Here is a 12,836-nt window from a genome sequence, read left to right as displayed (position 1 = left end):
GTTAGGTAGATCTGTCCTTGTAAGTACTTACACTAACGTTTTAGGAATTTTCATTTTTAGGATGGGAAAACATAGTAAACGAGCTCGCTCTAGATCAAGCGATTCAGATGAAGGGCTTTCTAAAAAACAGCTCCTTCGACGTTTGCTTAAATTAGAACGAAAATTGGAACGTAAACGTACCCGCGCTCGTCGTTCGACATCGAAAGAAAACAGGCCGCCTAAAGGACGCCACGTTTCTGTTCGCCATCGCTCGAGCAGCGTGGGTTCAGATGCGTCGGGCAATAGCGACCGTGATAGCTGTTATCCGCGGGATACAGTATCACATATTCGCAAATCTTGCTCTTTTAGTGATAGTCGCAGCCCGCGCGGCTCGGTATCACCTTCAAGCGAAGGCCGCAGTCAGACCGGCGCCATTTCCATCCCGCAAACGGCGAATTTATCCACACAGGACCATGACCGTGACCTACATGTTCCTACGGAGAATTCGGTTACGAATGCTGACGTTTTATTAATCAACGATGAGGCAGAGTTGACGGAGGAGATTTTGGAGCTGTTGGGGGATAACCCGGACAAAAATATTTCTCAGAAACTCCTTTTACACCCAGAAATTATAGCTAGGTGGAATTTTTTTTAAAGCACGGCATAACTCAACAGCTAAAAACTAAGCTTTTCGAAACGTATATTCTCGATTCGAATTGTGAAGCTTTGAGTCCACCGATCCTAAACCCGGAAGTAGCAGCGGTTCTGTCAGGCGCTAACTTAAATCGCGACAAAGCGAGATCGAGCCTACAAAGCCAATTAAGTAGGGGCCTATTAGCGTTAGGTCTAGGTTTTTCGGCTATTTTAGAGGAGTCTAGCAACATTCCTTCTCCCTTAAGGGACAAATTGCTAACTTCGTTTACGGACGCCGGCCGGCTTTTTACTGATTTATTCTTTACGGAATCAATGACGCGACGTTCATTAATCGCACCGATCCTTAATAAAGAAATTAAGGATCTTGTAGATCCGTCAGAAGTGGATACCTTTTTGTTCGGGTCGGACTTAGCGGACAAAATTAAATCGGCAAAAATTATTAAATCTACGGCTAGAGAGTTAAGAGCACCTGCCGTACCCACCACATCCTTCCGTCAAAAATCAGCGAGATGGAACAAAAAGCCGGCCACCGCTACTCGACCGCAGTCGGAAAACAGGAATCGCCCGATTCGTCGCAAGGGAGAAACGGATCTTTACAAAGGGCGCTCCTACCGCAGAGAATCGAACAGTCGGAGAGACACATTCAGAGGCAGAGGCAAACAACAATAACCGAGGTAGGTAATAAGTTCGCCGGCCGTCTTAGACACTTTTATTCTGCCTGGTCTCAAATATCTTCCAATTCTGTGATTCTGGATTGGACACAGGGTCTCAAATTGCCCTTTTTATCAAAACCGATTCAGGATTCTCCGACATGTTTTAAAACATCAGTCAACCATTGCAAATTGTTAAGGGAAGCGGTACTGGAATTGTTAGCCTTAGGAGCCGTGGAAAAATGTTCCAGTTCTGCGGGCGAATTCATTTCGCCAATTTTTTTTAGCAGATAAACCTAACGGCAAAAAGAGATTTATTTTAAATCTGAAAAAGTTTAATACCTTCTTGTCGACACCCCATTTTAAAATGGAGGACTACAGAACAGCATCAAAGCTAATAAGAAGTAATTCTTTTCTAACAACGATTGATTTAGAAAACGCTTATTTTGTAGTCCCAATTTTTAAGGACGACAGAAAATTTCTACGTTTCTGGTTTGACAATAGTCTCTATGAGTTTTCCTGCTTGCCGTTTGGTTTGGCCTGCGCTCCTTATGTCTTTACTAAATTAATTAAACCAGTGGTTTCCTTTTTACGGCGAGAAGGAATTACAATAATCAATTATTTAGATGATTTTCTTATTATCGGAGACTCTTTTGAAGAGTGCGAAAACCACACACGAGTGAGCATAAACTTACTGGAATCTTTGGGTTTTATAATTAATTACGCAAAAAGTAACACATCTCCTAATTCAAGCTGTAAATTTTTGGGCTTCATGTTCCATGCTCCCTCTTTACGGTTAGCTTTACCTGTCGACAAACGCGAGAAAATTTTCAATTTCATTATTACCACCCTAAACCGCAGAAGGAGTACAATCAGAAACTTTGCGCGACTAATCGGCGTTCTTATTGCTGCGTGCCCCGCCATTAAATACGGGTGGGCCCACACAAAATCTCTTGAACGAGCCAAGATCAGGGCTCTTAGACTTTCGGGAGAAAGTTTTAACTCTTGGTTCTTTCCTTTAAGTAGATCAGTTCTTTCTGATTTATACTGGTGGGCTTCACACATTCAGACGTCCTCCAACGACATAAAGAAAGATTACTTTGACTTAATAATCTTTTCAGACGCGTCCCTAACGGGTTGGGGGGCTTGCGCTAATAATCAGACGGCTAGAGGATGGTGGAATCTAGGCGAACAATTGTTACACATTAATACTTTAGAACTATTAGCGATTTTTAACGGTTTAAAAAGCTTCGCCGCGAATCTTAAGAACTGTAACATTCTGATAAGATCGGACAACACCACGGCTATCGCCTGCGTTAACCGCATGGGGAGCGTTCGGCACAAGACCCTTAATAATTATGCTCAAGATATTTGGAACTGGTGCGAACAGAGAAACGTCTGGATTTTTGCTGCTTATGTTTCTTCTAAGGACAATTGGCAAGCGGACGCCGAATCTCGAAGTCTACCTCCAGATACGGAATGGGCCTTGTCACATCACGCTTTCCTACTAATAGTAGAGAATTTCGGAAACCCTGATATTGACCTGTTCGCGTCAAAAGACAATCACAAGTGCGACAAATTCTTTTCTTGGCATAGAGACCCAGCTGCAGAAGCTATAGATGCTTTTACAGAAAATTGGCAGGGCTATTTTTTCTATGCGTTCCCGCCTTTTAACTTAGTGTTGAGAACCTTGAATAAAATTGTGCAAGACGAGGCGACGGGAATTGTAATTCTTCCTTTTTGGAAATCACAACCCTGGTTTCCACTTTTTTGCAAACTTATCGCAAGCAAATTATTATTCTTTGATCCAGATATTAATCTGTTGACATCTCCTTTCAGCAATCGACCACATCCTTTGGCGAAGGACCTTACCCTGGTGGCGACAATTTTGTCAGGAAAGCCTTCCGCCTGAAAGGAGCTCCAGAGGAGTCTACAAGCACCATACTGAAATCGTTGGCACCTGCAACTCTCAAACAATACAACAGGACCTATAAGCTGTGGTGGGACTTCTGTAAGAAGACTAGAACTCATCCTTTTTCTGCAAATTCTACTGAGGTACTGCGATTTTTGCAGGATATTTTGGAGAATTATAACCTAGGTTATGGATCCTTTAATAGTCACAGGTCTGCACTTTCATTAGTCTTAGCCGTCAACCTAGAGCAGTGTTCCTTAATTAAGCGATTTTTAAAAGGAGTTTTTAAGTTGAGACCATCCAAACCTAGATATGATGTTACCTGGAATCCACAAATAGTTCTTGATTTTTTCAACACGGAAGAAGTCGTAGATCTACAGACACTATCGAAACGCTTAGTAACCTTGTTGGCACTGATTACAGGACACCGTGTACAAACCTTTTCTGTTATTAGAACGTCAAATATTGTTCGACATGAGAAGGGAGTCAGAATCTTCATATCGGACAATATAAAGACATCCGGATTGGAACGGTCGCAACCAGTGCTAGAACTACCGTTTTACCAGGTCAATCCTAACATTGCGTAGCTACCTTGCTGTTAAAATACCTGAACAACACAGCAAACATTCGACATCCTGACTCGGATCTGTTGTTTTTAACTTATAAGAAACCACACCGACCAGCTACCAAACAGACCTTGAGTCGCTGGATCAAAGACAGCCTCGAGTCCGCAGGCGTGGATACGTCGATTTTCAAACCTCATTCCACTCGCCACGCTTCGACGTCGATGGCTTGGCGAAAGGGCGTTTCTCTAGAGGCTATTAGAAGAACAGCCGGGTGGAGTAAAAATTCTGAAGTTTTCGCCAGGTTTTACAACAGGCCATTATATCAGCAAGATAACTTTGCATTATCAATTTTGGATAACCACGATTTCTCTTGACGAAATATTTTTATGTAAATCTCATGTATAGACACATTTTTTTGTTTGATAAATACATAAATTTTGTAACACAACTAACGTTTAGCTATTGGGCTAACTTAGAGTTTTTACTAGATTGTGATGACTTGGAGGTTTATTTGCCGCAGCTCTTTAAACATCTACGTAGTAAATATCAATTATATCTTCGGACTGGATACCGAAATATAATTTAACGATCAATTGAACTTACCTGTGAAGTTCGATCGAAATTATATGAGGTATCCAGTCCGAAGATATAAGGTCCCTCCCCCCCTCCCAAGGGGCAAATAAACTTCTTTCAACATAATGACTCTCTCAAACCTCTACACGCACGAGCAGAGGGGGTAAGCGGGAATTTTGTTTTCTTTAAACCTTGTGGCTTTAGCTCAAAGAGGGCGGACTACGTAGTAAATATCAATTATATCTTCGGACTGGATACCTCATATAATTTCGATCGAACTTCACAGGTAAGTTCAATTGATCGTTAAATTAGACGATTGATCCGTTAAAATTGTGCATACTTTTTGCACATACAACCACGCTGTTGATTTGCTTATATTAAATTTCTCGGAAATAAGTCGATAAACTTGCTGGTTACACAACATACTCAAGGCTATGAGTAGTTGTGTTTGTGGAGGTTTTGCAGTCGGTCCTACCCCATTGTCTCTTTTGTCTATTAAAAATTTACCAATTCCACCCAGAATGTAATTGAAGGTAGAATGTGAAAGTCTATAATGACTTTTAAAAACTGAAAGCAATATATTTTCATATACAACTGTACACATTGGTAATAACATACAACTATCATCATACAAAGATGCCACATTTTCAATATAATCTTTTATGGCAATTCGAGGTCTTTTTTGTAGATGTACTGACTTTGATAAAATTGTAATCATTTCATCCTCACTATCACTCTCCATCAACTGGGCTATTGCCGCCAAAATTAACTTCCGTTTTCTATTACTTTTTGCAACTTCCATTACAAAGTAAAGAAAAACAAACCAAGAAAGCATGCAAATTTATGAAACAGTCCCTTTAACCTAACCTACAAAACAAATCTGACGCTCTCTATTTACCGTGTCGTTCGATAAATCAACCATAACCACGCTCACCGTAGGTAAACAGCTGTTTACCGAATTTTACCGAGACATTTGTCTCGATCCAATTATCGTAAATGCCCATAAGTTGCCCTTCAAATCAGCTGTTAACGAGGATCAAAACCAGGCGTCAGGCGAGTTAATTTACAGTGATGTGTGCGGACCTATGCCTGAACAGTCAATTTCAGGAGCTAGGTACTTTATTCTATTCAAAGACGGGTGTACAAGTTTTCGAGTCGTAAATTTTATTAAGCATAAAAGTGACGAATTGGACTGTTTTAAAAACTTCAACGCGGTAGTTTCGAATAAATTCGGTCAATCAATCAGTGTTGCATGTGGACAACGGTACCGAATTTTGTAACATGGAATTTAAACATTATCTTACAGGTCAAGGTATAGAGTTAGAAAAAACAGCCGTTTACTAGGGTTGCCAGATGGCCGGGAAATCCGGAAAAGTCCCGGAATTTAGTCTCTTGTCCCGTGTCCAGTAATTGTACATCGGTGTCCAGTAATTGTACATTGGTGTCCCGGATCGCCCCCATCGCGTCATATTACATAATGATATAAATGTGATTAGTGTTGTCCGATCGGCAAGGCCATAAGGGCAACACTTGACTGTGTGCGCAGCGCATCCGCGCTCTCATTCCGACTCCCACCCGCACCCACCCCAACATACAGATACAATACGCAATACGCTACACGGTGCACTTACCATTACCTTCTTGCCTCGAGTAAAAACCGTTGAGTGTTTAATTTCTTGAAGTTCAGTCGTTTTAGTGTTCTAAAGTGTAATGGAACCATTTCCGTATCCATCAACAAGCAAAAAACGATTCACCGGTTTTAATGACAAGTGGTCGAACGATCCTGATTTAAAAGACTGGATTCAGAAAAAAAATGATTATACTGCAATTTGTAAAACATGTAATTCGGATATTGCAATTCAATATGAAGGTCGCCGTGCGTTGACAGTAAGTTTTGAACTTTTTTCGTTACAAATTTCTTATAAATTATTGCTATAGGTTCACGCTAGTAGTACTAAACATAAAAAGATGTTGTCAGCAAAAAAGATATCAACCTGCATGGAGAATTTTGTTATAAAAAAGGACACAAAGGAAGAAGCTTTGGTTATGATGGCGGAAGTAGCTTTTATTTATCATAATGTGAAACATGGTTTAAGTTATAATAGTTTGGACTGCTTGGCCAGAAACATTAGCAAATTTATTCCAGATAGTCAAAAATCTGCAAAAATGACATGTGGACGCACTAAGGCTTCGTCAATCACACGCAATGTTTTAGGACCATTGTTAAGGAACTGAATGTATAGTTTTGTGTTTTCTTGCGCATGGAGAGAGAGAGGAGGAGCACGCAGTTGCAATAAAGCATGTTAGCAGGAAGGTTGTTTTTATATCTTCGAGAAGCCATTCGTTTTTACCGAAAGTAACAAGTAATACAGTCCACTCTATTTAAGGGCAAAACATTGGTCTTCGAGTCGAATATAACAGAAGAAAAATCAAATGTGTTATCAATTTTAGCTGTTGACGTGATATTCGCATGCGGCTTCCCCTCAGTGTTCCAAGTAAAAGATGGAATGGTAACGTCCCATCCGTTGATAATGAGCTGCACTGTTTGGCGCAAAAACTAAGGAATGCAGGTAGATGACATCAGCTCTATTCATGAGAAATCGCATACGCACATATCGTAAAACTATCTGGGTGAGTTCCCAATATTCCTTATTCCTAGCTCAAATCTCAATTTGTCAATAAATTTAATCAAATCATTTTGATCAACCAATAATAATATTGACAAGCAACTAGTAAGAGCGCATACAGGATTTTTTTAATTAGGGACCATTGATTTTTTAATGCGTGTAGCGTGTAGGTACAACAAAACAACAAAGCGAGGGTCATTGACCAGTTAAATTAAAAAGCAAAATATAATAATTAATTAGGTGTTATTATCTACCTAATTAAGGTGTTAAAAGAAGGGCATTATTCATTGTTGTCATAAATATTTTAATATTTCATATTTGTACTGGGTATTCATAATCAATCAAAACAAATTGCAAATAAAAAAAAAAATGGATGTGTCTAAAAAACAACGCGCTATTATAAAAGGCAAATTGACCGTGTTTACGAACTTTATAAACGAAATTGATGCAAAGGTAAAAGCAGGTGAAATTATTGATGGTGTTAGCGCAGCTAATATTCAACGGCGTTTACCGCTGATTGAACCGCTGCTAGATCAATTTGAAATGAATCTTGGCAACATTTATTCCGAAGCAAATGAAGCCGAGGCGGAATTGAAGGAATTGGAAGACTTCCAGCAAAAATTCTTTGAGGCCACGGCTAAGGCCGATTGTTTATTAAGTAAAATTATAGATACTGACAGAGGGCTCTCCTCTCGCGGTTCACCGGCAAATTCCGTCGCGAATTCTATTGCGTCTAGTGCTCGTTCCGTTAAAAATTCTATTAAATTACCGACAATTAAACTGCCGAAATTTGACGGGAAAAGCGAAAATTGGCTTGAATTTCGGGATCTCTATGTAAGTTTAATAGAGGAAAATGCGAATTTAGACGAGGCACAAAAATTTCATTACCTGAAGGCAAGTTTAGAAGGCGACGCGGCAAGGGTAATAGAATCTATTAAATTTAGTACAACAAACTATACTCTCGCGTGGACCAGACTGCAAGAACGGTATAACAGTGAAAAGGTGTTGATTCACAATCATGTGAAATCTTTGTTTAATTTAGAGTCCATCCAAAAGGAATCTTCTATGAAAATAAGAAATTTATTAGATTCAGTGTCAAAACATTTGGCCAACATAAAGAGTTTAACTTCTTCCGAAACTTTGGGAGAGACTTTAATCATATATTTAGTCACCTCAAAATTAGATTCTATGACCATGCGCGAATGGGAAAAACATACAAAAAAAATCGATATGCCTAGTTTTAACCACCTCTACGAATTTTTGAAAGAAAAATCAGATTTATTAGAAACCGTAGAGGCCAAGCAAAAACACAAAAATCAAGAAACGGTAAAATCCAGATCACTAGTAACCAAGCAGGAGTCCTGCGTGGTATGCAAAAATTCTCATGCGATTTGGTCATGTGACAGCTTTCTGAAACTCTCTGTAAAGGATAGGCAGGAAAAGGTTAAATCTCTTAGAATATGTATCCTCTGTTTAAAAAAGGGTCACTTTATCAGTAGCTGCCAATCAAAATATCTGTGCAATAAATGCCACAAACGGCATAATACACTTTTGCATGAAGAGGTCAAAATCGCTCCTGAAGATGAGAACTCACAACTAGTCGCGGCGTTCTCTGCCAACACAGCGCAAGTGTTGTTGCCAACAGCATCCGTGAAGGTGTTTGGTTCTTGTGGTAAAGTGCGCACAGCTAAAGTCTTATTAGACTCTGGTTCTCAATCATGTTTTATAACCTCAGATTTGTGCAAGAAATTAAAGATTCAAACAAGCAAAATTGACATGACTATAATCGGGATAAGCGAGTCAGAATCGCCCGTTCAAATGAAATGTGATGTACAAATTCAATCGCACTATAATAGCTCTGAGCTAAAGTTATCATGCCTTGTTATTGATAAAATAACAAGCTCCTTACCAAGCCATAACATTAATTTATCAAATATAAACATTCCTCAAAACCTTAAGCTGGCTGACCCGGCATTCCACAAGCCAGGAAATATTGAAATACTTATTGGCGCTAGTCATTTTTGGAATCTGCTCTGTATAGGTCAAATAAATTTGGGACATAATCTGCCCACGCTTCAAAAGAGTAAATTTGGTTGGTTGGTGTCAGGGCCCATTTCAACTAGTTTTGCTAAGCAATCGCGCTGCAATTTCAGTAAAATTAATGACGTGCAAAATCAATTAAGTAGGTTTTGGGAAATCGAAAAGGTGTCAGAAACGCGCACATTGTCATTAGAAGAAAAGGCTTGCGAAGCGCATTATAAACAAACCACGAGAAGAGAATATGATGGCCGTTTTGTGGTATCCATTCCTTTAAAGGAAACCGCGGATAAATTAGGTGACTCTTTTGAACAAGCAAAAAAGAGGTTTCTTGCATTAGAGCGAAAACTACAAAATAACCAAATTTTAAAGGATCGTTACCATAATTTTATGTCTGAATATGAAAAACTAGGTCATATGTCAATTGCTCAACCCAAACCAAACGAGGCTTCTTTCTATCTTCCGCATCACGGAGTTTTGAAAGAGGAAAGTGTATCCACAAAACTGAGAGTCGTATTTGACGGCTCAGCAAGCAGTACATCTGGTTTTTCGTTAAATGACTTGCAAATGGTGGGACCTACAATACAACCAGATTTAATATCAATTTTGCTATGGTTTAGAAAGGGACAGTATGCAATTTCTGCGGACATCGAAAAAATGTACCGCCAAGTGCTAATTAACCCTGAGCAACGGCAGTTGCAAATGATATTATGGAGACCAGACCCCACCGAATCAATAAAACAATACAATCTAAACACAGTGACGTATGGCACGTCGTCTGCGTCTTTCTTAGCCATTAGAAGTTTAATTCAAATAGGTATGGAGAACGAAATTTCGAACCCAGACATTGCCAAGATTATAAAAAATGATTTTTACGTCGATGACTTGTTGACCAGTACAGATGATTTAGAAAAGGCTAAATATCTTTGTAATACTCTTCCCAAAATTCTAGCCACCGGTTGTTTCGCTTTGCGGAAGTGGATTTCAAACGAACCCGAAGTTCTAAGTGGCATAAAGCTAAGTGATAAACACCCGAATGTTCTCAATGTTGGTTCAAATGAAAACATCAAGACTCTTGGTCTGATGTGGTCGGGTAAAACAGATAGTTTAACGTTCAAAATATCGCATTCTCAACAACGTAAGGTCACAAAGAGAATAATTCTCTCTGAAACAGCTCAAATTTTTGACCCTTTGGGACTTTTAGGTGCCTGTACTATTTCGGCAAAGATCGTACTTCAAGATCTTTGGCGCGAAAAATTAGACTGGGACGAATCCGTTTCTAATGCTTTGTTTGAAAGGTGGTCTCGATTTAGGGAACAATTGCCTATATTAAATAACTTAAGGGTACCAAGACATGCCATTTGTAAAAATCCAAAAAGAATAGAAATGCACGGTTTCTGCGATGCCTCCACAAATGCTTATGGAGCATGTATTTACATACGTTCTATAGATCATAACGATGAAATCACGACTAGGTTATTGTGCGCAAAGGGTAAGGTTGCTCCAATCAAACCGTTGACCGTGCCAAGACTCGAGCTGTGTGGAGCTGTCATGTTGACAATTTTGGGAAAAGTTGTTTATGAAAACTTAGATATAACGTTTGACTCTTGTACTTACTGGTCTGACTCAACGATTGTATTGGGTTGGTTAAAGACCTCACCAAGTTTGTTAAAAACATTTGTTTGTAATCGAGTCGCCGAAATTCAGGAGATTGCTCCAAATATTAAATGGAAGCACATTTCAACGAAAACAAATCCAGCAGATTTGTTATCCCGCGGGGTGACACCAAATGAATTGCTGGAATCAAACCTATGGTGGCATGGTCCATCGTGGCTTTCTGAAGATTCAACTGTTTGGCCTATTTCTAAGGAGAGTACTCCCAGTTTACCAGAATTTAAAGTAGTGACAAAAACATATATTTCAACCTGTTCGTTGTCATTTGATTTTGACAAGTACTCCGATCTTAGTAAGATGGAGCGGATTGTGGCATACTGCCTCAGATTTAAAAATAATAGCCTTAAACCAAGGGAGGAAGGTCTCACTGGACCGTTGCGTGCTGCTGAAATTAAAGGCGCATTCTTTTGTTTAATAAAAATTGCCCAAAATGTGTCATTCAGTAATGAAATCAAGCAGCTCAAACAAAGCAAACCAATAAAATCAACTAGTCACATTCAAAGTTTGACCCCATTCTTGGACTCTAAGGGTCTAATACGTGTTGGAGGCCGTCTAAGTAATTCAAAATATAGCTTTGACAAATGTCATAGACTAGCTAAATTAATATTCGCACGTGAACATATACGTTTAATGCATGCTGGACCTCAGCAAATGTTAGCCGCAATTCGCGAACGTGTTTGGGTCACTGCCGGAAGAAATATTGCCAAGCAAATAGTGCATCAATGTGTAAAATGCTTTCGCGCAGCACCAAAAGAAATAAATCCTATAATGGCCAATTTGCCTCTCGCAAGGGTACAGCCCTCATTTCCTTTTCAAACCACGGGTGTTGATTATGCTGGCCCACTACATATACGTGATCGTAAAGGCCGTGGTTTTAAGACCTCAAAGGCTTATATTTGTATTTTTATTTGTTTCGTCACGAAAGCTGTGCACATCGAACATCGAACTAGTAACTAGCTTGTGTACTGAAGCCTTTATTTTAGCACTCAGACGTTTTATTGCACGTAGGGGAAAACCCAATAATATATACTCCGACAATGGAACTTGCTTTGTTGGTGCGAAGTCAGAACTAAAGGAATTGCAAAATTTTCTCAGCGCTAGTAAAAATATTACATCTGACAAAATGAGCAATAAGGAAATTAATTGGCATTTCATACCCCCACGGTCACCCCATTTTGGCGGGTTGTGGGAGGCTAGTGTGCGCTCTTGCAAGCATCACTTAAAACGTGTAGCGGGGAATGATTCATTGACGTATGAAGAAATGTATAGTTTATTGGTTCAAATTGAGGCAATCATGAATTCTCGACCCATGTCGCCCATGCCATCTGACCCTAATGATCTTAACCCCCTTACCCCCGCTCACTTTATGATAGGAAGATCCATGGTGGCTGCTCCGGATCCAGACGTTTTGGGCATTCCAGAGGGTAGACTATCTCTTTTCCAACGGATACAACAATTAAATCAGCATTTTTGGAAGCGATGGAGTAGGGAGTACATAACTGAACTTCAGCAACGCACAAAATGGAGAGCACAAGGCAGAAATTTGGAAAAAGGTGCAATGGTGTTGGTCAAGGAGGACAATCTCCCGACGTCATTGTGGAGGATCGGCCGAGTAGTTGAAGTATATCCAGGACCTGACGGAATAAATCGAGTTGCCGTTATTAAAACAATCAACGGGAACATCAAGAGAGGATTCGCAAAAATTTTCCCGCTTCCCATATGTGACAACATAACCACTTCAACCGATAGTGAAGTGATTTAAAGTTTTAGTGTTTAGCAGAGGTCACAGTGATCGTTCTTTTGTTAACAAACAATTGGGTTTTATGTTTCCAGGCCACAGGCTGTTTATAATTAGGACAAATATTTCGTTTTGTTTGCATATTATTAGAGTTAATTTTGATCAATTATATTTAACTTGTTTGTTTTGAAAACCGTACTGTTTTCAAGGTGGGCGGTATATGTTAAGGAAGTGAATGTAGTTTTGTGTTTTCTTGCGCATGGAGAGAGAGAGGAGGAGCACGCAGTTGCAATAAAGCATGTTAGCAGGAAGGTTGTTTTTATATCTTCGAGAAGCCATTCGTTTTTACCGAAAGTAACAAGTAATACAGTCCACTCTATTTAAGGGCAAAACAACCATATTCACAGGAAAAGTTGATAGCTGATT

General features: G+C 39.5%; 2 protein-coding genes across 2 annotated transcripts; both read left to right on the top strand.

The window, feature by feature from the left end:
• Window positions 1-64: 64 nt before the first annotated feature.
• LOC116174151 lies at window positions 65-4,163 on the top strand. Its single transcript, XM_031491973.1, has 2 exons — window positions 65-1,307; window positions 3,123-4,163. Exons 1-2 carry the CDS (start codon window positions 1,143-1,145, stop codon window positions 3,780-3,782), a joined length of 825 nt encoding a protein of 274 aa, XP_031347833.1. The 5' UTR covers window positions 65-1,142; the 3' UTR covers window positions 3,783-4,163.
• A 1,817-nt stretch (window positions 4,164-5,980) lies between these two features.
• On the top strand, window positions 5,981-12,434 carry LOC116173452. The gene is made up of 3 exons (XM_031490940.1): window positions 5,981-6,221; window positions 6,273-11,228; window positions 12,046-12,434. Exons 2-3 carry the CDS (start codon window positions 7,331-7,333, stop codon window positions 12,432-12,434), a joined length of 4,287 nt encoding a protein of 1,428 aa, XP_031346800.1. The 5' UTR covers window positions 5,981-6,221; window positions 6,273-7,330.
• The last annotated feature ends 402 nt before the right edge of the window (window positions 12,435-12,836 follow it).

Source organism: Photinus pyralis, unplaced genomic scaffold (genome assembly GCF_008802855.1).
Source record: "Photinus pyralis isolate 1611_PpyrPB1 unplaced genomic scaffold, Ppyr1.3 Ppyr1.4_LG6, whole genome shotgun sequence".
Lineage (NCBI taxonomy): Eukaryota > Metazoa > Arthropoda > Insecta > Coleoptera > Lampyridae > Photinus > Photinus pyralis.
This window is presented reverse-complemented; position numbering and strand designations above follow the sequence as displayed.